Source organism: Scyliorhinus torazame, chromosome 18 (assembly GCF_047496885.1).
Source record: "Scyliorhinus torazame isolate Kashiwa2021f chromosome 18, sScyTor2.1, whole genome shotgun sequence".
Taxonomy (NCBI): domain Eukaryota; kingdom Metazoa; phylum Chordata; class Chondrichthyes; order Carcharhiniformes; family Scyliorhinidae; genus Scyliorhinus; species Scyliorhinus torazame.
The window spans coordinates 6713057-6738963 of NC_092724.1; the positions used below are offsets into that span (position 1 = coordinate 6713057).

Sequence of the window (25907 nt, forward strand, 5' to 3'; positions counted from 1 at the left end):
AATAAATTATGTTTTAGAATAGTTTAATGATTCTGGTTGTGGATAATCTAAAAAGTTTTCTCATAGATTAATTAAACCAAACAAGACATCTATGCCAGACAGACTTGTGTCAACTTCCGGGAAAATGTGGGGGGTGGGGGAAGCATGCAGGGAGGCTGAATTTCAACATCTGCCCAGACACGAGTGAGGTCAGCAGATAGGCCACATGCCTGCTTCATGCCAGGAAGCCATTCTCAAACTCGGGCATCATTGTCACGAGTTAGGCAAGCAACTTTCAATTGAAATTTGTGTTCCACACTGGGGGAGGAGCTGCTGTGAAGCAGGGCGTCTGGCAGCAGCTCTGTGGGTGAGCTGATCAATAGGTGCCTGATCAGTAAAATCAGAAAAAGGTGTCACAGGATTCATGGACTGTAGAATCTGCGGGGCCAGGAGGAACACTCTTACCCTGCCCAGCCCCACAAAGCCCATTCTCCCCCTCCCCCATCTTCCCTCCATTCCCCGCCCCCGCCACTTCAAAGGATTTCTGAGCATTGTCATTAGGAGCCTCCAATTTAAGATTAGAAGTCCACCATTACGCCACTCAACATTTAATACAAACACGCAGCGTAGCCTCATGAAAATTGTGAATGGATCCTGCAACTAGCACAGCACATGGACTATAAGTAGCTGTTTATCTGCTTCAGGTAACAATTCTCTATGTCCATTTCCAGGTCTCCCTGAAAATGCAACAGTTGGACTTTGAGTGCTTGAGTGGTTGCTAAATTGTCACATCCCTTCCTCTTCCCTCCATTGGGTGGCAAGGGGGGGGTGGGGGGGGCGGCAAGGGGGGGGAGGGGTAGAAGTTGAAAATCACCCAACCTGATTTTTCTCACGACATTACATTTGCAGTTGCTTTTGTCTTCTTACTGTGTTAGGGATTGGAATAAATTATGGAATTTTTAATGTAATTTTCATTTTCTTCACTTTAAAGTGAACTTTATACTTATGGAGGTGAGGGATGCTAATGTTAGGAAATTGAATGTCTTCACCACACACTCCCAGGTCACCTACAATGTAGTCAGCTATGAAACAATTACTTTCACCCAGACGACAGTTCTGGTGCATTGCGACATTTCTCAATTTCCCCCACACAGGGGCAGGAGGAGGCACTTGAGCCTGTTACAACAATCAATCGTGGTTGATCTGTACCTAAACCTACCACACCTCAGTTTTGCTGGATAAAATTACCAATCCGGTATAAATTGATACCAGATTATGGACACTTTTCAGCTGTGCCCACTATTAATAGGAGATGAGGCACGGTAGCATAGTGGGGGATCGGCAAGGTAGCACAATATGGGGGGGGGGCGGCACAATATGGGGGTGGTTAGCACTGTTGCTTCACAGTGTCAGGGTCCCGGGTTCGATTCCAGCTTGTTTCACTATCTGTGCGGAGTCTGCACGTTCCACCCGTGTCTGCGTGGGTTTCCTCCGGGTGCTCGGATTTCCTCCCACAAGTCCAGAAAGATGTGCTTGTTAGGTGAATTGAACATTCTGAATTCCCCCTCTGTGTACCCGAACAGGCGCTGGAATGTGGCGACTAGGGGATTTTCACAGTAACTTCATTGCAGTGTTAATGTCTGCCCAGTAGTGACACTAATACAGATTATTAGTAAGACTGCACAAACTTAATTCTCAAAAGACCCAGACGTATAAAGGAAACTTTCACCCCATTAGTCTGCCTTGATTCAAATTCAGTTTTCTGAGGTGGAAAATCATTGAGCTATCCAGTTTCACCTTTCACACAAACAAAACACTGCAGATTATAGAAATTGGAAATAAAAACAGAAAATGCTGGAAATATACAGCAGGTCAGGCAGGAGCTATAGAGAGAGAGAGAGAGACGTAAAAGGCAAGATTATCTGGCCTGCCCTTGGTGTGTATCTAAGCGGGGGGGAGGCGGCCCGTCATTAGCCGGATGCGGGACCTTCTGGTCCCACAGACATCAACGGGATTTCCCATTGAATCCATCCCACGCCGCTGGGAAATCTGACGTGGATCTGGCCGTGCCAGGTAAATAGCGAGAAAGGCCAAAATCAAAAGTTGCACAAACCAGTTTGCAATTCACCCGCCCCGCTCCCCATGGCGAGATCCGGGTCACGCCCCAAAATGACGAGCATAGCATTAACCCTCGGATTCATTTCAATCTGATTAGTGAGATTGAGGTTGAATGCAGAGGCCTCCCAGGAATTACTCGACTCGCCGCAAGAAATCAGGTGGGCGACATTTAGTGCTCCTTTTTACAAACATGAAGCTGGCTCAATGGTTGCTGATTGGCAGCTGATGCTCCAAGTGAGTATGCATCTCCGTTTGCCGGCATGCAGCTCAGGGGCACTGGAGCTGCTGTCCCAGTGTCTGGGGTGAGGGGGGGGGGACCCCTCAGGGGGTTTGGGCTTGGGTGGGGGGGGGTGCTGAAGCTTTCCAGGTCAGGGGTCGTCCCTAGACTGGAGGGGTGGGGCATGAGGGGCTTTGTGTCTGTGAGTCCTGCAAGCCATCTTCTTTGAAATAAATTTAGAGTACCCAATTATTTTATTTCCAATTTAGCGTGGCCAATCCATCTACCCGGCACATCTTTGGGTTGTGGGGGTGAAACCCACGCAGACATGGGGAGAATGTGCAAACTCCACATGGACAGTGACCCAGGGCCGGGATTCAAATCCTGGTCCTCAACGGCGCAGTCCCAGTGCTAACCACTGCGCCACATGCCGCCCCTAAAGCCATCTTTAACTATTGTGGAGACCCATAACAGGGGCAGGCTGCAGCCTGTCTGTGCAGCCTGACACTTCCATGACAGAGCCTTGCGGTGCCTTCTATGCTGAAATTCAATGTACTCCCTTTGGCTGTGAGCAGCCTCTCGCTGCACAGCTGAAAGCTATTGCAAATGAGGAATTAGCCATGTTAGTAGTGAGAGCACTTCACACTCTTCAACTCTCTAGTGCCTACTCCAGGGTACATGTGCCCATGTCTCAGAGGGTGATTAGTGCATGGCATCGCAACAAAACTTTGAAAGCTGCGCACTGTGCCGGAGCTCCAGGAGCATCAGCTGCCAACAATCAAACACTAAAGAGCTGGGCTTCAGCACTGGGGATCCTCTCATGACCCTAGGGGCTGGTTTAGCTCACTGGGCTAAATCGCTGGCTTTTAAGGCAGGCCAGCAGCACAGTTCAATTCCCGTACCAGCCTCCCCGAACAGGTGCCGGAATGTGGCGACTAGGGGCTTTTCACAGTAACTTCATTGAAGCCTACTCGTGACAATAAGTGATTTTCATTGTCATTTTTCATAATCATTTTTATTAGTGTCACAGGTAGGCTTACAATAACACTGCAATGAAGTTACTGTTAAAAATTACTCTGGATAAGAGTGTGGATCAGGGGAGGACAGCAGAGCACGGTCTCCCTAATGTTTGTGGCAGAGGGCTGGGGTCCAGGGCTCCTCATGTGGCCGGGGGTGAGTGAGCAGAGCAACGTCTACCAGCACAACTGGCTCACCGGATGGTACTCTGTGAGGTGGCAGGCGAGCCATGGTAAGGATGGGCGGTGGGGCTGGGGGGAGGGGGGGGGTGGTACTTGTGGGATTTGAGGTTCCGGGATGAACGTCCTTATGGATTGTTGATCTCTCTGCTCCAATTCCTTCCAGATTTAAACATGGCGTGGATCCCGCAGAGGCAGCCCTCACGATGCTGGAGGCTGGCAGACACCAGAGAAGGCAGCAGCAGCGGTGGCGCAGACTAGAGCCGGCACCCCATGTGCAGTGGGCCGCCGCACACCCTGAAGACCCAATACCCATCAGGCCATGGAGGAACCTAGGGGGGGGGGGCGTGGCCAGCAACGGCCCAAGGTGTACAGGTGACATTGGTCTTTCGAAGAGATGACAGACAGCATGTGTCGCAGGAGACTCCATCTCAACAAAGTGGCACTTCCTGTGCCACGTCCTCGCCGACATGGACACCCAGTGCAGGAGGAGGACGCCCACTCCTGGCAGCTGTGCAGGTCACCACAGCCCTGAACTTTATGCAGCCAGCTTGGGTTCAATCCAGGGCTCGAGCAAGGACCTGTGCAGCGTTTCTCAAGCTAAAGCCCACAGGTGCATCGGGGAGGTCAAGGATTGCCTGTCTGCCCAGACATCTAACTACATCACCTTCAACCTGGACCAAGCCCACTAGGATGTCCGGGCTGCAAGATTCTCTGCTATCATGGGATGCCCAAGGTCCAGGGGGCAATAGATGGCACGCATGTCGCCTTGCGCACACTGGGGAATCAGGGAGTGCTCTATGGTGGAATTTAAAGGTCATAGTGGTGGGCCCATCCACCAGTTGGAGAGCTGGTGGTAACCTCGTAGTGGCCATTCCAATAAGCCTCCCCAACCCAATTTAACATCAATCAGCCACTTGGTTGATTACTAGGAGAACCTCTGTTGACCTCCAGGTGTAAAAGCCATTCTCAACACTCCCCACCCTGCACCTAATAGGGGGGAGAGTCGGAGAAATGTTGGGATCTCCACCCCCAATTCCCGCCCAATGATACAGTCTTTCTGCCTCCCAACGTGCCCCCAGTTGGGAACATTTAATTCTGTGGAATGTGACAGAGGAACGTCGCTGATGAAACATAGTTTGGTATATTTATGATCTATGCAATTATATTAACGTGGCCGACCAATTCTGTCCCAGTATAAGATACATTTATTACACTGCAATATATTTGATAGCCATTCACCGAAACATTTGTTAATGTTATTAAGTACCCTTCAGGATTGCTTAACTTTATAGTTTGTTTCTGTTTTCGCACCAGGGAACCAAGGTCTAATAAAAATTCCTGTGGCATTTAAAAAAAATGTAGAATCTACATATTTGTGTCAAAATAATTCACTGTCTGGCTGGACAATAGAATCAGACAGGCTCATCGAGACAGGTTACAGATATTTTTAGAGATGCCATTATTACTTTTTGTTAAATCTGCCCTGAGTTTTTCCAATTGTAGATGATATTTTGTTGAACCTTATAATCATGTTTTTGCAATGAACCTACATATATTTAAAACTGAAAATTAAAATGAAACAGAAAATGCTGGCATTTGCAGGCCAGGCAGGACCTCACGGAGAGAGGACCAGAGCTCACAAACTGACAAAAGGAAAATCACTGGGCGTGATTCAACAGAAACATTTCAAAGTGTCATTTTGGGCGAGTTTGGAGGGGTGTTCCTCGCTGCCGTGTTGGCAAGATTGCAACCCGAAGTCAACGGCATTTAGTGCCGAAACTGAGGCTCGCCATCACTGGCTGTCTCGCCGTCTGATTCGCTAGACTCGCTCCTCAGCGCCTGGCCGCTAACGAGGGGGAGTTGCTGTTAAGCACTCCCTCATCACTCACTCACAGTCAACAAGCACGGCAGGGTGCAGACCTGCTCCCCGCTTTGGCGATGCCGACCTGGCTCGGCTTCTCGATGCTGTGGATGTGAGACGGGACATCATGTTCCCCCGAGGGGGTCGGAGACCCAGCAGCAATGGCTCCTGGGAGATGGTGGCATTGCGGGCAGCATGACCAGGAGGACCGCCATCCAATTCGGAAGAAGACCAATGACCCCCACCGAGCTGCAAGGGTAAGTTACTGTCTCTCTCCTGGCATCAGTTGGGCCTGCCACCCCTCAAATTTCCAAACCGCCCCGCCCGACAGATGACTGCCTAATGCCTCGCACCCGCCCCACATTCGATCTTCATGCTTGTTCCTCAGAACCTCCAAGCACCACCAACACAATCCCTTCAAGTCCAGATGCGGTGCATACACATGCCTCCTGCTATAGAAGCCCCTGACCCATCAAGCGTGCAGCTCACAATGGCCTCCCTTTGTCCCGGTGGGAGAAGATAGCCCATAATAAACAGGAAAGGGCTTAGCAGGGGGTGGATTCCCAGCAATCTGAGTCCTATAAGGAATGGGACCTGGAGATGGTGGGGTTGGACCGAGGAGAGGGCAGTCACCGGCAGCGAGGTAGGTCTGCACCACAAAGGTGAGGATCCACTGCCCCTTCACTCAGATGACCTGTCTCAAGTGAATAGTTCATGTCGGACAAAATTATGCTTCCCTCTCGCTGACCACATGTCCATTGTCTCGCAGGATGACCATTTGGTGAGGCCGGGCCATCCGGATCCGCTCCCCCCCTTCCATCACCTCAGAGGTCCGAGGATTCCACCATCGAGGCGTTAACAGCTTTCACTCCCACCTTCCACTAGTGCAGAGACACACACCTCAGTCAGCGAAATTAGTGGCCAGGTTTCTGGGGCACAATCTGGTGAACACCACACAGTTGCTGATGAACATCAGGTGGAGGCTGGAATATCCAAGGGAGACAGCACTCGGAGGTCTGCTGGATCCCAGGACTCAGCTGGGTCCCAGTCAGATACTGAGCCCCTGGACAAAGTCTTTCCAGAGATGATACAGATGAATGGACACAGCTGAGAGATTCAGGAGGGGATGACAGCTACATTCCAGTGACTGTATAGCTGATTGAAGGAGTCCCAAAGGCTTTGGTCATTGGAGATGTTGCTGAATATGCGTGGCACCGAGGGCAGCGCTGCTAGGGTGGTGACTGCAGTGGAGAACCTGAAACACAATGTCCACATCTTCAGTGGTGGTGTCCAAGGCAGCGCTCAGCCTATGACGACCATGACTGAGGGCCTCGACATCATGGCCCAGTCGCTGCGGGACTTGTCCCAGGCGCAGGTGGACATTGCCAAGGCACTCCATCTGCACGTGCAGTCACAAAGGAGCATCGTTGACATGATGGTGCAGACAATGGGGAACCAGCAGGGCTGGCAATGCCAGATGACTCAAAGGGCTCTGGAGATCACTCCAGCTGCCCCTCTGTCCCAAGGAGACCCCCAGGGCCCTACCAGTGCCGTCAGGGAGGAGAAAGGACTAGAGGTCAACCCCGGGCAATCCACCACGGAGATGATGGTGGTTTCCAGTTCTCCCAAATCCCCCCCTCCTGACACCAGTTCAAGGCCAGCGGGCAGAACAGGGTGGCATGGTGATGCCTGCTGTGCCGGTAAGTTGGCCAGGGCCCTCCGGCTCCAGGCCCTCCAGAGGACGTCCACCAAGGGTATTAAAGGCCATAGGGTGTGGAAAGCAGCAGGATGCCCCCACCTCTGATGTGCATCCTGGGGACACAGCAAGAGTCAGCAGTAGACCACGAAAGATCAAGGAGATTGAGGAGCACTGGGTGGGCACTGGGGTGAAGGAGGTCACTATCTGTACTAGGGGGAACAGAAATGTCAATAGTTCACTTTTAAAGCATGTTACAACTGATACATGTGAAACCTCTGCTATATTAATCTTCAGAGCGGGCCTGTCTGCACCCCCTGCCCTGTTGCATTTCAAAACCCAAACATTCCCCCTTTCATAAAGAACAAAAGACCGAATGAACATGTGTTATCCAAGTTACTCACACCATCACTATTTGCACACATTAACAAACTGTTATTCTCGTCTGTTGCTGCACATGCATTGCATACAGAGTTGTTAAATTGTGCAGGTCTCTTAATGGTACACGTGCACATTGTCAATGACTGTTCATCTGGATGATGTTGCTGTGGCACTTGTTGCCATGGCAATTGCTGTGGTTCCATTGCTGTTCTTGGGAATTTGTGGACCTCTGGGATTGATGGTAATTCTGTACTCAGTACAGCTGGTGAGATGCCGTCCTCCTGGCCATCTGCAGTGAAGAACTAGCTTTGTAAGTTGGTTGCATAAGCCTTTAGTTTGCATGTAGGGTGCTATTAGTCCTTGCGCTAGACTACTTACCATGCCTTCAGTCGATGTGTTTCTTCATCGGTGCTAGATTTGCTCAATTTCTTGATGATAACTTTGATGATTTTTCACTGCCACCTCAGCCTTTCCATTCAACTGAGATGATATATAGTGATGAATATCCTAATTGTTTGTGAATTGGCTGAATTCTTCACTCGTGAACTGAGGGCCATTGTCACTCATCACAATGTCTGAATTGCCGCACTGGCTAAAGTGTGCTTTCAGGCATTCTACTATTTCTCCTATATCCGTTGCAGCCAGCTGGTCTAATTGCCAGTAGTCAGAATAGTAGTCAGCAGTGGTAAGAAAATCATTTCCTCCTAGAGTGAAGGCATCTACCCTCTATTTTCATCGATGATATGCCTGGGATGTCTTGCATCATCAATGTCTCTCCAGCTTGTTTAGTTTGTATTCATTACAAGCATCACACTGGCTGATATGGTTTTTGATTTCATTGCTCATATTTTATCAGTAGAGCACTTGTCTTTCACATAGTTCATTCAATTCACTGATGGTTTGTGTGGATGCACATTAACTTCTCTACTCTCGGGCATGGTTCAGCTACCCTGTTGCACCCGGTGCAGATCCAGGTGCAATGTGTGAATTGCGCAAGAGCACTAAATTGGGTTCCGCATCGGGCTGATCACGAATTACCCGACTCACTCTGCCTGGCACGATCTGGACTTTGCCCTTGCTGACCGAGATACAGATCTGCATATTTAAGTGAGCCATACACAGATGCCAGATTTACCCAGTGCCCGGTACTCACTGGCTGAGCCTGGGAGATCTTGCCAGGGGGCCATTTACTACAGGTTATCATAAATGTGGACCAGGTGTAATGGCAGCTGGGGGTGTATCTCAGGCCTTTGGAGACTTCTGGATGATCGGGACAGGGCAAGATGGCACTGTGGCACTCCTGCTGGCACCTTGGCATCTTGGCACTGCCAGCCTGGCACCCTGACAGTGCCGCCTGGTCACCCCGGCATTGACAGGGTGGCACTGACAGGGTTATCAGGTGGCACCACCAGGGTGACCAGGTGGCACCACTAGGGTGCCAGGGGCACTGTCATGGTGCCAGGCTGGCAGTTCCAGGGTCTCCATGTGCCAGGTTGGCACTGCCAGGAGTCAGGCCTGGGGGGGGGGCAGGGTGCCAGGCTGGCAGTTCCAGGGTCTCCATGTGCCTGGTTGGCACTGCCAGGAGTCAGGCCTGGGGGGGGGGGGCTTGCCAAGTCGATGATGGTAAGGAGGTGTTCCTGCGGGCATACACAAGGTTGGCGGGATGAAGGGGGTATCAATGTAGCAGATGGGGGCTGAAATGGGGGGGAAGATTGGGGCTGCCAGACAAAATGGTGCACCCAGCTGTGAGGAACCTCTCTTGCCAGCAGGAAATCTAAGTGCGACCTCGGTGAGGAGAAACTCACCGAGGCCGAAGAACACCAAAGTGCCGTTGGATAGCGGGAGGTTTCTTGGCATTGCAGCCACCGAGGAAGACCTTGATAAACCCACCCGACAGCGGACTTTAACTTCAGTCCGCTGAATTACGCCCCTCATCTCCTTCGGGATGCCGACTCTATTTCCCTTGTACAAGATGCCAGCTTGGGCTTTCAGTTCATCTCGATCAGCCCAGTACGCCCCTGCAAACAGTGGAGTGGGTAGTAACGGGTTTGAGAAAGATGCTTTGAAATGGTTTGCAGTCAGACGCCACTGTCACTTTGTCTCTCCCAGCAGGTATTAATGAAAATGCTCACAAGCAAAAACATTAGCCAGGCACTCTTTCTCAATCTGAGCCTGGCATCACTCAGTTAGCATTAGTGCCCAGGATACAAATATGGCTGGTCATTCTTGCTGCATTAGGGTCTCTCCAAGACCTGTCTGTCACACTGCAAGGCGACTTCATCATTGACGTCATTGTACTTCAGCACTGGCTTGCCAACACTTGTTGTTTGATTTTAGTGAATGTTGTTCCCCAGTACCTCTGCATATCCTTGGCAGTGAGCCAATAGTTCACACTGACGACAAACGGGGTACAGATTTTGTGCAGAAACCATCGACCAAGACCAGCAAACGCCAAGACTGGCTCGACGAGAACAGCCACACCATCCAAGACCTCATCTGACAAAACAACATAGCCAGCAAAGCACACAGGAGAACTCATCAACAGAAAAGGTGGGGGTATAAAGTAGAACTAGGGAAACCGAGAGCCAATGGTTCATTGAGAAAGCTAAGGATTTGCAACTCCTCGCTGACAAGCATGACACCTGAGGCTTCTTTGGTGCCACCGAGGCAAATATTGTAACAACAAGTCCCTACACCTCAAACCAGTGCAGAGTAAGGACAGAGCCCTCTTGTGAGACCGAGAAAACATCAGCCTGGAGATGGAGAGAACACTTCAAAGAACTTCTAAACTGTGATAAAACCAGAGATGAGGAAATCTCCCAACACCCCACCAAAGATGATCTTGAACTCCCACCAAGTGTGGACCAAGTCGAAGCCACCATTAAACATGTGAAGAATGGGGCGGATGGCATCCCAGCGGAGATTTACAAACTTAGAGAAGAGACAACGTCATCTGCATCCACTGCTCCTGTAAATCTGGGACAGAGAAGAAATCCCTGCTGACAGAAAGGATGCTGTTATTGCCATCATCTTCAAGAAAGGAGACAAAGAGTACAGCACAGTACAGGCCCTTTGGCCCACAATGTTGTGCCGACCATTTATTCTAATCTAAGATCAACCTAATCTATACCCCTGCAAGTTACTGCTGTCCATGTGCCTATCCAAGAGTCGCTTAAATGTCCCGAATGACTCTGACTCCACCACCTCTGGTGGCAGTGCATTCCACACACCCCCACTCTCTGTGTAAAGAACACACCTCTGACATCTCCCCCATACCTTCCTCCAATCACCTTAAAATGATGTCCCCTCGTGACAGCCATTTCCACCCTGGGGAAAGTCTCTGGCTATCCACTCTTTCCATGCCTCTCATCACCTTGTACACCTCTATCAAGTCACCTCTCTGCCTTCTTCACTCCAGTGAGAAAAGCCCTAGCTCCCTCAATCTTTCTTCATAAGACATGCCCTCCAGTCCAGGCAGCATCCTGGTAAATCTCCTCTGTACCCTCTCCAACGCATCCACATCCTTCCTATAATGAAGCAACCAGAACTGGATACAATATTCCAAGTGTGGTCTAACTAGGGTTTTATAAAGCTGCAGCAAAACCTCGCGGCTCTTAAACTCAATCCCCCTGTTAGAATATAGAATAGAGAAAAATACAGCACAGAACAGGCCCTTCGGCTCGCGATGTTGTGCTGAACCTTTCTCCCAGATTAATCATAGATTATCATAGAATTTACAGTGCAGAAGGAGGCCATTCGGCCCATCGAGTGTGCACTGGCTCTTGGAAAGAGCACCCTACCCAAGGTCAACACCTCCACCCTATCACCACAACCCAGTAACCCGACCCAACACTAAGGGCAATTTATCATGGCCAATCCACCTAACCTGCACATCTTTGGACTGTGGGAGGAAACCGGAGCACCCGGAGGAAACCCACGCACACACGGGGAGGATGTGCAGAATCCGCACAGACAGTGACCCAAGCCGGAATCGAACCTGAGACCCTGGAGCTGTGAAGCAATTGTGCTATCCACAATGCTACCGTGCTGCCCTTAAGAACAAATTAATCTACACTATATCATTCTACCATGATCCATGTACCTATCCAATAGCTGTTTGAAGGTCCCTAATGTTTCCAACTCAACTACTTCCACAGGCAGTGCATTCCATGCCCCCACTACTCTCTGGGTAAAGAACCTACCTCTGACATCCCCCCTATATCTTCCACCATTCACCTTAAATTTATGTCCCCTTGTAATGGTTTGTTCCACCCGGGGAAAAAGTCTCTGACTGTCTACTCTATCTATTCCCCTGGTCATCTTATAAACCTCTATCAAGTTGCCCCTCATCCTTCTCCGTTCTAATGAGAAAAGGCCTGGCACCCTCAACCTTTCCTCGTAAGACCTACTCTCCATCCCAGGCAACATCCTGGTAAATCTCCTTTGCACCTTTTCCAAAGCTTCCACATCCTTCCTAAAATGAGGCGATCAGAACTGTACACAGTACTCCAAATGTGGCCTTACCAAGGTTTTGTACAGCTGCATCATCACCTCACGGCTCTTAAAATTCAATCCCTCTGTTAATGAACGCTAGCACACCATAGGCCTTCTTCACTGCTCTATCCACTTGAGTGGCAACATTCAAAGATGTATGAACATAGACCCCAAGATCTCTCTGCTCCTCCACATTGCCAAGAACTCTACCGTTAACCCTGTATTCCGCATTCATATTTCTCCTTCCAAAATGGACAACCTCACACTTTTCAGGGTTAAACTCCATCTGCCACTTCTCAGCCCAGCTCTGCATCCTATCTATGTCTCTTTGCAGCCGACAACAGCCCTCCTCACTATCCACAACTCCACCAATCTGCGTATCGTCTGCAAATTCACTGACCCACCCTTCAACTCCCTCAACCAAGTCATTAATGAAAATCACAAACAGCAGAGGACCCAGAACTGATCCCTGCGGTACGCCATTGGTAACTGAGATCCAGGCTGAATATTTGCCATCCACCACCACTCTCTGACTTCTATCAGTTAGCCAGTTCGTTATCCAACTGGCCAAATTTCCCACTATACGATGCCTCCTTACTTTCTGCATAAGCCTACCATGGGGAGCCTTATCAAATGCCTTACTAAAATCCATGTACACTACATCCACTGGTTTACCTTCATCCACATGCTTGGTCACCTCCTCAAAGAAATCAATAAGACTTGTAAGGCAAGACCTACCCCTCACAAATCCGTGCTGACTATCCCTAATCAAGCAGTGTCTTTCCAGATTCTCAGAAATCCTATCCCTCAGTACCCTTTCCATTACTTTGCCTACCACCGAAGTAAGACTAACTGGCCTGTAATTCCCAGGGTTATCCCTATTCTCTTTTTTGAACAGGGGCACGACATTCGCCACTCTCCAATCCCCTGGTACCACCCCTGTTGACAGTGAGGACGAAAAGATCATTGCCAACGGCTCTGCAATTTCATCTCTTGCTTCCATAGAATCTTGGATATATCCCGTCAGGCCCGGGGGACTTGTCTATCCTCAAGATTTTCAAAACGCCCAACACATCTTCCTTCCTAACAAGTATTTCCTCGAGCTTACCAATCTGTTTCACACTGTCCTCTCCAACAATATGGCCCCTCTCATTTGTAAATACAGAAGAAAAGTACTCGTTCAAGACCTCTCCTATCTCTTCCGACTCAATACACAATCTCCCGCTACTGTCCTTGATCGGACCTACCCTCGCTCTAGTCATTCTCATATTTCTCACATATGTGTAAAAGGCCTTGGGGTTTTCCTTGATCCTACCCGCCAAAGATTGTTCATGCCCTCTCTTAGCTCTCCTAATCCCTTTCTTCAGTTCCCTCCTGGCCAACTTGTATCCCGCCAGCATCCTGTTAATGAAAGCCAACACACCATACGCCTTCTTAACATCCCTATCAACCTGGGTGGCAACTTTGAGGGATCTATGTACGTGGACCCCAAAATCGCTCTGTTCCTTCACACTTCCAAGAATCCTGCCGTTACAGATCCTGCAGTTACATCACAGTAAATGGTCCCATGCCCACTGCAATTGCTCAGCATTGGCCTTGTCCTCACAGCAGTCTAACAGATACAGATATTTTTCAACCCACAGACCAGATAAAATCCTGCTGAATTTCGCCGAAGCACAAGATCTTGCACCCCAAACAGAGAATCAGGATTTTTTTTCTGAGGGGAGGGGAGTGGATCCATGCCCCCGATTTCCACGCCACTTCAAATTTAACTCTGAACGACCTGGACTTTTGCATCTCAGGAAATGCAGCACGCAGAGCTGAGAACTATTGGATCTAGGGGATAACTATCGTTCCAATTTACCAATTGGATCAAATATTGTTAATTTATCACCCTCCCCCGTGATCAGACACCTTCTGCCAAACCTTTTGATCTAGCCCGATTCCTTGCAGATTAACAACTCAGACGAAAGCTGGCACAATGCAGCACTTCCTCTGCACTTTTTAGCCTAGTTGTATCCAAATCCTGCAATGGGACTTCAGTACTTAACCAAGCTGACACTGCCTCATTAAAGCACTGGTATGTAAATATACGGTGTGGTTTCTGTCGTGTTGGGTGTTCTGATGCACAAATGATCCAACACGGCTGTAGATGGTACAACTCTGTTTTATTGTCTTAAACAACGACAACTACTAACTGCTGGCTTAGGTACGTGCTTCACCAGCTAACCTGTGGACCCAGCCCTATCAATATCTTAGTGAGGCACTCAGCAATTGGTGTATGTCTGAGTGGCACGCTGTGAGCTCTCTGCTCTGAGTTATCTCCTGGTAGAATGAGCGGGAACTGTGGTGTTCCCTGTTTTATAGTGCGTGTGCTCTCACTGGTGATTGGCTGCCATGTTATGTGTGTGCTGGTTGGTCCAACTACCTGCCCATCAGTGTGTGTGTGATTGCACCATGATATGCTGATGTGGATATCATGACAGCTTCATTCTCTGTGGTTTCTTAGTATAATACAGCAATAATGTTATATTTAAAAATACACGCTGATAATATTTTGTTTGCAAATGGATTTAAATGAGTGAAGTGCTTAAATGAATTAAATCCATGCCAAACAAAATCACCTTGCATTGTAAATTAATAATATTGCCCAGTTAATGACTCATTAGAAACAAATGCGGAGGTTTAGAGAGTCGATTAGTAATGAAATAAGCCAAAAACAAGTTAACCTTATGCAAGATACCATTGGCTATCATTGAATAGCACTATTTAGATTCTCTCACTCAATTTTGTTTCAATTAAAATAGTTAAATTAATAATTGCGCTTTCAGCTTATCAGCGGTTCATATTGTATAAACTGGCAAAATGTTCAGGACCAAAGTAATTACATAGTGCTCTTATCATGCAGAATAATACTCAATGTTATGCAATGCTTGATAATGTAGAGAAATTCTATAATATATTGAAAAATGATGTAGTATGAGAGGATTATTTCCCAGGAAAGAATTGTAATTTATCTATGACAAGACTGTCTGTTGCTAGGATACATAGAATTTTGAAGGACATGGTTAAGAACACATATCCAACTGCACCATGTCATTACTTATCTTCCACTCCAGTATGAAAGCATATTCTGTAGCTTCAGGGGGAATTATATTCATGAGATAAGAGAGGAGATGTTTAATGGTGTTATAAGGATACCATGCCATACCTATCCTATCCAGTCTGTCGATGGCCACAGTCTCAAAGGCTCTTCGCATCATGGGGTATTCTTCTATCACCTCATTAAAATGATCCACAGAGAGAGAATACAGGCGACAGTAGGTGTCGGCTCGCACACTGGCAGTTCGCCTGCCTCTTGTCAACAAACAGATTTCTGAAAATTAGAACAGTTGTAAGTTGAGCACAGTAGTAGCTTGCAGATCCGTCCATAACCCATTAATTGCCCAACTCTATGCTATGAAACAGTAAAACACTTTCGTAAATACGCTATTCCCTTTGAATGGTTGGCAGTGTGATCCTGGGTAACACGGGGCAGCATGGTAGCATTGTGGATAGCACAATTGCTTCACAGCTCCAGGGACCCGGGTTCGATTCCGGCTTGGGTTACTGTCTGTGCGGAGTCTGCACATCCTCCCCGTGTGTGCGTGGGTTTTCTCCAGGTGCTCCGGTTTCCTCCCACAGTCTAAAGATGTGCAGGTTAGGTGGATTGGCCATGATAAATTGCCCTTAGTGTCCAAAATTGCCCTTAGAGTTGGGTGGGGTTACTGGGTTATGGGGATCGGGTGGAGGTGTTGACCTCGGGTAGGGTGCTCTTTCCAAGAGCCGGTGCAGTCTCGATGGGCCGAATGGCCTCCTTCTGCACTGTAAATTCTATGTTAATCTATGTAACAATAGGTGATCTCAGTGGTCTATGGGCGGCACAGTAGCACATGGTTAGCACTGTTGCTTCACAGCGCCAAGGACACGGGTTTGATTCCCGGCTTGGGTCACTGTCTGTGGGGAGTCTGCATGTTCTCCCCGTGTCTGTGTGGGTTTCCTCCGGATGCTCCGGTTTCCTCCCACAAGTCCCGAAAGACGTGCTTGTTCGGTAAATTGGACATTCTGAATTCTCCCTCAGTGTATCCGAACAGGCGCCGGAGTGTGGCGACTAGGAGATTTTCATAGTAACTTCATTGCAGTGTTAATGTAAGCCTACTTGTGACACTAATAAAGATTATTATTATTATACTGACCAGCCAATACTCTGCGGACCTCAAATGGATAATTAATTACTACCTAAGAACCATTTCCCACCCAGCTCAATTTCAAAGCTGGCAGGAGTTCAGGACCAGGGTGGGAAGCACGGAAATTCACCCTACTCAGGCCTCAGGCGTCAAGTGCAGAGAGTCTCCTTCAATGGCCTCAATGGAAGCAAACAACATAGATACGTTTAAGATTAAACTAGTCGAGACACATGAAGGAGAAAGGAATGGAAGGATGTTTCATAGAATCCTTCGGAGGCCACTCGGCCCATTGAGTCTGAACTGGCCCTTGGAAAGAGCACCCTACTTAAGCCTACGCCTCCACCCTATTCCCGTGATGCCAACTAACCTTTTGGACACTAAAGGACAATTCAGCATGGCCAATCCACCTAACCTGCACATCTTTGGACTGTGGGAGGAAACCGGAGCACCCGGAGGAAACCCACGCAGACACGGGGAAAAAGTGTAAACTCCACACAGACAGTGACCCGAGGCCGGAATTGAACCCTGGTCCATGGAGCTGTGAGGTAGCAGTGCTAACCACTGTGCCACCGTGCCGCGGATATATTGATAGGGTTAGATAAAGAGAAGTGCTAATATGCTTTTGTGGAACGTAAACAGCAGCATGGGCCCAATGGGTGAAATGGCTGTTTCATTGTTGTAAATACTTTGAACTTTTGTAAAAAAGCAGATGAATTATTATTCGCCTGAATGCAGTAACAAATAATGTTCTTTAAATGGAGGGAATAAATGAATGGTGCCATACTTTGTACTCAAGCTATTAACTTGGCCTGGCAGTAAGATTGTTAAATCTTACTGATTTGTAAGGAAGTTTAAACCAGCAAGTCGCTGGTCCTTAATTCATCAGCAACCATCAGTAATTGAAAGTAAACGTGTGAGAGTCTCCTTGTAACTTTTGAATTTGACGATGTGATTCAGACAGCACTCTGGACGACTGAAGAAAAATGGAAGTAGGTCACTGGCAGACAGATGAGATAAATTACCCGCTTCACTGTGGACCTCAACACCTGGTCCAGGGCAGTGAGAGTGAACAGCACCAAGTTACACTGCCCCACTAACCTGTGTCTCTACTCAACGGAGAGCACAACTTTGCAGGTGTGATGAAATCCTGTGCAGAGATCTCCACACTGGCTGTATCATTTCCAAAACTTAGTCAAATAGACTACCAGGACTTCCTTCTATAAATATTTATTTTAAAGTTGGAAGAGTTGGCTTTTCACCAGTGGCAGATATACTGCAGTCATAGAACATACAGTGCAGAAGGAGGGCATTCGACCCATCGAGTCTGCACTGAACCACGTAAGCCCTCACTTCCACCCTATCTCTCAACCCAATAACCCCTTCTAACCTTTTTTTTGGACACTAAGGGCAATTTAGCATGGCCAATCCACCTAACCTGCATGTCTTTGGACTGTGGGAGGAAACCGGAGCACCTGGAGACACGGGGAGAACACGCAGACTTAGCACAGACAGTGGCCCAAGCCCGGAATCGAACCTGGGACCCTGGCACTGTGAAGCCACAGTGCTAACTACTGTGCTACCGTTCCTGCCCTAAAGTCAGTGGCAAGTCGAAGTAGGGAGAAATCATAAAGTAAAAGCTGACTGTACATGTGGACGTGGGGTGGGGGGGGAGGGGGGGGGCACTCTTGCATTGTTTAATGTTGTGCAGACGTCACTGTGCCGGTCATATCGTTCATTCGCTTGTCAGGGCTGGCTTGTGAGACACTCACTTGGAATTAATCAAGTTTTCTGACACCAACAAAAGCCAGATAGAATGTGCATGTTTCCAAGCAAGCATTGCAATTCTCAAAATTACACTGACTCATGTGTACGAGAAAGGATTAGTTGGCAATCTAGTTGTGAGAAAATCCTGAGGGATGAGTGACCATAATGTGGCAGAATTCTTTATCAAGGTGAATCGTGAGGTTGTTGATTCTGAGACCAAGGCCCCGAACCTCAGTGAAGGTAACTATGATGGTATGGAGCATGAGCTGACGAGGGTGGACTGGGATGCATTACTGAAAGGAAGGGCAGGGGACAGGCAATGGCAAACATTCAAGGAACGATTAGGTAAACTCCAAAGGTTGTTTATTGCTATTTGGCGCAAGAGTAGAAAGGGAACTGTGGCCAAACCATAGCTTACAGGGGAAATTAGAGATAGTATTATATTCAATGAAGAGGCATACAAATTAGCAAGAAAAAGCAATAGACCTGAGGATTGGGAACAGTTTAAAATCCAGCAAAGGCGGACCAAGGGATTGATTAAAAAGGAGAAAATGAAATTTGAAAGTAAACTATTGGGAACATAAAAACTGACTGTAAAAGTTTCTATAGGTATGTAAAGAGGAAAAGATTAAAAGAAACTTACAGTCAGAAACGGGGGAATTCATAACAGGGGACAAAGAAATGGCTGAGCAACTAAATTCATACATTGCTTCTGTCATCAGAAAGGAAGACATGAATAATGTACCAGAAGCACAAGTTTTAGTGAGAAGCTGAAGGAAATTAGTATGAGTAAAGAAATAGTTTGGGGGAAATTAATGGGTTTGAAGGCGGACAAATCTCCAGGGCCTGATAATCTGCTTCCCAGAGTACTTAAGGAAGTGGCCCTAGAAATAGTAGATCCATCAGTGGTCGTTTGCCAAAATTCTTTGAACTCTGGAATGATTCCTCCAGATTGGAGGGTAGCGAATGTAATTCCACTGTTCAAAAAGGGAGGTAGAGAGAAAACAGGGAACTATAGACCAGTGAGCCTAACGTCGATAGCAGGGAAGTTGCTGCAGTCAATTATCAAGGATTTCATAGCACAGCATTTGGAAAGCAGTGGTATAATCAGACAGTCAACATGGATTTGCAAAAGGGAAATTATGCTTGAGAAATCTACTAGAATTCTTTGAAGATGTAACTAGTGGAGTTGATCAGGGAGAACCGGTGTGTGTGATTGATTTAGACTATCAGAAGGCTTTCAGTAAGGTCTGGCACAGCAGATTAATATGTAGTTAAAGCGCATGGGATTATCGGTAGCGTCCTGAGATGGATAGATAGCTAGTTCACAGATGGGAAGCAAAACGTTGGAATAAATGGGTGTTTTTCTGATTAGCAAGCAGTGAATACTGGGGTACTGTAGGGATCTATGCTAGATCCCCAAATGTTCGCATTATTTTAAATGATTTGTACAAGGGAACTAAATGGGCGGGATTCTCCATACCCGGCGGGGCGGGGGGTCCCGGCGGCACAGCGTGAACCACTCCGGCGTTGGGCCGCCCCAGAGGTGCGGAATCCCCCGCACCTTCAGGGCTAGGCCCGCCCCGGAGTGGTTGGCGCCCCGCCGGCCGGCGGGATAGGGGCCTGGCGCCATGCCAACCGGCGCCAAAGGGCCTCCGCCGGCCGGCGCGAGTCGGCGCATGCGCGGGAGCGCCAGTGCGTGCTGCCGTCATCCCCGCGCATGCGCACAGGGATTCACTTCTGCATCGGCCATGGCGGAGGACCACAACGGCCGATGCTGAAGGAGTAGAGTGCCCCCACGGCACAGGCCCGCCCGCAGATCGGTGGGCCCCGACCGCGGGTCAGGCCACCGTGGGGCCACCGCGACCCCCCAGGAACCCCGAAGCCTGCCCGCCCGCCAGGTCCCGCCGGTAAGGGACCTACTCTGATTTACGCCGGCGGGACCAGCTACAGGCGGGCAGGACTTCGGCCCATCGCGGGCCGGAGAATTCGGGCGGCCCCGGCCCCGATTGAGTCGCGCCGTACCCTGCCATTCTCCGAGGCAGGCGGTGCGACTCACACTGGGCCGGTTTTTGGGGGGCGGGATTCACGCCGACACCCGGCGATTCTCCCACCGGCGGGGGGGACGGAGAATCCTGCCCATTGTATCATCTCCAAATTTGCAGATGATATAAAGTTGGGTTGGAGGGTGAGCTGTGAGGATGATGCAGAAATGCTTCAGCGGGATTTGAACAGGCTGAGTGAGTGGGCTTTTGCATGGCAGATGAAGTATAACGTGGGCTAAATTGCTGGCTTTTAAAGCAGACCAAGGCAGGCCAGCAGCACGGTTCAATTCCCGTACCAGCCTCCCCGAACAGGCGCCGGAATGTGGCGACTAGGGGCTTTTCACAGTAACTTCATTTGAAGCCTACTTGTGACAATAAGCGATTTTCATTTCATGTGGATAACTCTGAGATTATCCACTTTGGTAGCAAAAATAGGAAGGCAGATTATTATTTTAATGGGTGTAAATTGAGAGAGGCGGATACTCAGCGAGACCTTGCTGTCCTCGTGCATCAGTTGCTGAAAGTGAGCGCACAGGTATAGCAGGCGGTAAAGAAGGCAAATGGTATGTTGGCCTTCATAGCGAGAGGATTTGAGTCTAGGAATAGAGATGTTTTACTGCAATTGTATCGGGCATTGGTGAGGCCACATCTGGAGTATTGTGTCCGGTTTTGGTGTCCGTATCTGAGGAAGGATGTTCTTGCTATGGAGGGTGTGCAGTGAAAGTTTACCAGGCTGATTCCTGGGTTGGCGGGGCTGTCAAATGAGGAGAGGCTAAATCGGTTAGGATTATATTCATTGGAGTTTAGAAGAGTGAGAGGCCATCTCATAGCAACTTACAACATTCTAACAGGATTAGACAGGGTAGATTCAGAAAGAATGTTCACCATCTAGAACTAGGGAGTCACAGTTTGAGGGTAAGGGGTAAACCTTTTAGGACTGAGGTGAGGAGAAATTTGTTCACCCAGAGAGCAGTGAATCTGTGGAATTAGTTACCTCAGAAAGTATTTGACGTACAACGTTGTGTAATTTCAAGAAGGAATTAGATATAGCTCTTGGGGCTAAAGGGATCAAGGGATATGGGGGGAAGGCAGGATCAGGGTATTGAACTTGATGATCAGCCATGATCATAATGAATGGCGGAGCAGGCTCGAAGGGCCGAATGGCCTCCTCCTGCTTCTATTTTCTATGTTTCTATGTCCAACACCTCAACAACCAGTCAATGGCTTTCACAAATGATTTCCATTCTATGGCGGTGATATACAGAGAACCTGATGTGACACGCTAAATTAACTTTGAAAGCTTTTTGACCTGTTTTGCACTCACAAATTAGGTTTATTTTTAAGCAATATTTTCGTCACAACCGACACCCTAAGGTTGACAAGGTTAGAGAAACAATTATTTTCAAAGCACTTTAGACAGAATCTGCTTACAGTACCTGCTGCAGTCACCGGTGAGGACGTTGCAAAGACTTGAAGGGCACTGCATCTCCGTCCCAATTGAGAAAGGAATTTGGGGAACAAATTGAGATGGGTCTTCCCTCACACATTGGAGCAAAAAATCCCTTAAAATGAAATTAGTTAAGATTGCCCAGATCCATTTCCATACCCAAAAAAGCAAAATTAGTTTGGAACTGAAAAGTCAACGGTAAAGGATGGGACTAAATACACAGGAAATTCATTTCCTCAGTGCAAGGTAGGCACTGGCTTGCTCTGATCAGCATAGCCTTGTTTACATGTGATCCGTCATGAAAGGATATCATTAGAGATTTCTACCAAAAATATAAATATATTTAATATTCGTTTGATGTGGAGCTAGGAGATTTAAGACTTTTCTTCTCAACTTTACAGCATAATATCTATTAAAGTTGTGCTCAATGGGTTAAATTACCCATCAATTTCCTTGTGATACTTTGTGAATAATAAGTAATTATCCCAATTGTTCTCCTTTTCTATCATTACCAAGGACCCTGGATCCACTACATTATCATTTATTTTTGGTCCCTTATTTTATATTTATTGATATTAAATTCTATCCATACTTATTTAGACTATCTATTAAATGTCTTCAAATCCATTTCAAAGTGATCAATTTACTCTCATGGTTAACTAGGCACATAGTTTGATGTAAATCGCATTTGGTACACACAGGGATGGATTCTCCCAAAATGGGACTGTCCTTACTCCGGCGTAAAAACGCTGGAGTTTTACTCCAGAGATTCCTGGAAAAAAGACCAGTTAATTCACTGCCCTGCAGGGGTCTAGCAGGGACCCAGAGTGATTCACGCAGCTCTAACTGCGGATACGGGCCCCCGCACTTCCGGTTCGGAGTCCGCGCATGCGCATGGCGGTGGCCTCCAGCGGCTGCGCCGAGCCCCATGGCGGACGCGGACTGCAGAGCCACACACAAAAATTAGACCCCCCCCCACCCCCGAGCGCCGCTCCCCCGAGCAGGCTCCCACCCCCAGGTGTCCGGTCCCCCCGCCCCCCATCAGGGCGGCCGCGGACTGAGTCCACAGCCGCCATGCCCACATCCCGACCGGCAATAGGTGGTTAGTTCCACGCCGTTGGGATCTCGGCCGGTCTGGAGCGGAGGATCGCTGGGTTGGCCTCTGTCAATGAGCCCCCAGCCACGCGGCGTACTCCGCAATCACGCCGATTCTCGGGTCCTGGAGAATCGCCTGACCGGCACCGGGCCCTATTTCGGTGTGAAAGTGAATTCCCCGCCCCCGCGCTGAACGCGATTTTGGCGCGGGGCTGCGGAGAATCCAGCCCACAGTGTTTAATTTAGTTACATTCACAATTATCAATTGCCATTTGTTATGGGCCAGGGTTTAGAGATCCCCAAAGTATATCATGGAGTTCACCTGACCCACAACTTTTAATAGATTGTGGTATGAGGAGCACACGGCCCACTCTACAGGTGTGGTACAGCAGAAATGGAAAAGTATTTTTTAAAGCAAAACAATGTTTATTCTATTAACTCAAGTTAACCTTTTAAAACATACAGTGAACATCTTTGCAACCATTAATTCAAATACAACCCCCAAAGAATATAACACTAAGTAATCCTTAATAACTTCCCAAACAACATCCAGAAGAGAAAAGAATCACCTTTTAAGAGAAGCACATTAGGCTTACATTCACTACTGAGACCATTTATAATTCTGAATTTACCAAATGATAAAGAGATAGTCTTTTCATGGCAGAGAGATCAACAGTACACCTGCTTTGTCTGGCTTCAGCTCCAACACTGAAAACAAAACTAAAACACACCCTGCAGCAAATAGCCTAAAACGGAAGTAAAAAGCCGACAGACAGCCCAGCTCCACCCACACTCTGACATCACTGATTAACACCCATTTCTTAAAGGTACATTTCTTAAACACCCATTTCTTAAAGGTACTCTCACATGACACAATACTGGCATTGCTTTGTTTCAGTAAGTCGGAGGATCGTAGCTTCTATGGGTGATTCTTTTTTCCATCATTCAATCCAGATGCCCATCTGGATTGGGCATCGCCACTGGCCTATTCAAGGTCCATCAGAGATGGAAGTGTCCCTAATTGGTCTTTCACCATTAACCAAACAAAACCCAATGGGCTTTTAGTCCTCATCGCCTGAGCACAGATGGAAAAATCCAAGAGGTTTTTTTAGGTTTGTGTAATCTTCCATGCCATGTTTTCCTTCCTTAAATCTATCCAGTGCATCACACCTAGGTGGTTAAGACGAAAACCTAACTCACTGTAGATTAAAGAATTTCAAAAGCCATTTCTGTTGCTGTTGAGGAGTAGAATTTTGGGGCTACATCCTCAGAGGTTAAAAACACTCCAGGGAGGTTTCCAAGACGATCCTGTGCTTTCTTAATTAAGAAAATCCATGTCTTGCTGTGTCACATAATGAAAATTATGCTTCAGGAATAAATTATAGGCACTGTTTAATTGGCACAAATTTGCATCCTTTTTCTGAGAGATTGGAACAGGTGACGTGATGAATGAATTATTGATTCAGAATCAGTTACATGACTTAATCATTGAGCAACAGCGGAATACCGCCTGTGGGAACACAAATCTGCATGTGACCAGAGCTGCAACATTACATTGTCACATCAATAACATGTAATTCATTTGACTGCCCTAAATGAGAATGAATTAAATTTAGACACCAACCTCCAAAATATGAGCCATCCGACAGTTTCATTTCTTTGTTCCCTTTTGTGTGGACGCTAACCACCCCATGCTGGATAAAGTACATCTTTTTTCCTATTGTCCCCTCGCGGATTATGTAATCTCCAGGCTGGAACACTTCAAACTTGAGCTTGGTCAGCATGGCAGTCACAAAAATTGGGTCCGCATTGGCAAAAAGTGGCATTGAGGCTACCAGTTTGCGGCAGTTAAAATTCACAATTTCCTGGATTAAAAAATTAAATACAATAAGTCTTAATGGTCCCAGCGTAAGAATGGTGACAGAGATGAAGCGCTTGATGTTCCACAGAAATAACATGAATACATAGAGAATCATCCCACTGGCACTCGATCTACTCCTTGCTTGGTGCTCTATTTAATTTGTGCTGCTGTTCCCTGAGGAGGCCCTGGCCTACATGCCCAGCAGCCATCTTGATTAGCCCATGTTGCCTTGGAGATGGTCTATAGCAGCGAACAGGTTAGCAGATAAGGGTCTACACACACACACACACACACGTGACAACCAGTCTATTTCGTTGAGCTGCCTATGCCATTTTTATTCATAGCCATCACTTTTATTTAATTTAAACCTGGGAATGGAAGTTTTCTTTTGATCTTGAGTACATAACATTATTTTATTGAATCAGTCAGAATCTGCAACCTTTAAGCTCTCGGCGCTTTTTCTGAGTTTCGCGTTTGTGAAAGTCATGCATGTGGAGGGGTTTATTTCCATTAATGTTGGTCGATTCTCTCATGGAGATGCTTGGGCAGGTGGGGCGGGGGTGGGGTGGGGGGGGGGGGTAGTTCTGCAGCTCCCAAACCATCGGGAAGTGAAAAAACAATACTTTTGACTCCACCCTGGTGGTCAAATAGTAATCAGCAGCTTGCCATGTAGAAAACCGACGGTGTAACACCATTCTGGGCATGAAAATGCATGACACCATGAGAAACCAAATACTTGGTTCATATAGCTTAAGGGTTTTGGAGTTTAACGTGTAAAAATATCCCTGAGTATTTTCATACCAAACTCAAGTAGAACGATGAATAACAATAGCGACATATATTGTCGTGCAAATAGTCTGTCAACACATTCTTCTTTTCTCTCCATTGCAACTAAACCTACATACTAGGGTTTACTGATGTGCAGATCATGTGAATTCATTGAAGTTGGCTTTCCAAGTATGTTATTTTAAACAAGTTCATCCATTATTCAACTGAATGCATCTTTTTTTCTGTGGAACTTTGCTCACTCTAATACTGAAACATGAATAACTTCCAGTTAAACAGAGAACATTCAGGATATACACAGCAGGTCAACAAGTATATAGAGCAAAACATTAGGTTCACAGTTTGTGTTAATTTCTCTTCTTCCTTCCGATGGCGATCACCATTCTGTAGCTTGAACCAATTGCAAACTTTCACCTCTTGTTTGTTGTTATAACCTATTAAAAAAATAAACAATGCAGCATGGTGGCACAGTGGTCGGCACTGCTGCCTCACAGTGCCAGGGACCTAGGTTCAATTCCTGCCTTGGGTGACTGTGTGGCGTTTGTACATTGTGAGTTTCCTCCGGGTGCTCCGGTTTCTTCCCACAGTCCAAAGATGTGCAGGATAGGTGGATTGGCCATGCTAAAATTGCCCCTTAGTGTCCAAAAATGTTTGGTGCGGTTACGGGGTGACAGGGATAGAGCAGGGAAGTAGGTCTAGGTCGGGTGCCCTTTCAGAGGGTCGGTGCAGACTCAATGG

At 47.6% G+C, this 25907-nt stretch overlaps 1 protein-coding gene across 1 annotated transcript in view; it reads right to left on the reverse strand.

Annotated features, from left to right (window-relative positions):
* Window positions 1-25907, reverse strand: part of LOC140394914 (potassium/sodium hyperpolarization-activated cyclic nucleotide-gated channel 2-like) — a 164068-nt gene that overhangs the window by 12001 nt on the left and 126160 nt on the right. The window contains exons 6-7 of the mRNA XM_072482097.1: window positions 24147-24387; window positions 15157-15321 (exon numbers count right to left, since the gene is read on the reverse strand). Of these exons, the coding sequence (XP_072338198.1) occupies window positions 15157-15321; window positions 24147-24387 (406 nt within the window). The remainder of the gene's footprint in view (window positions 1-15156; window positions 15322-24146; window positions 24388-25907) is intronic.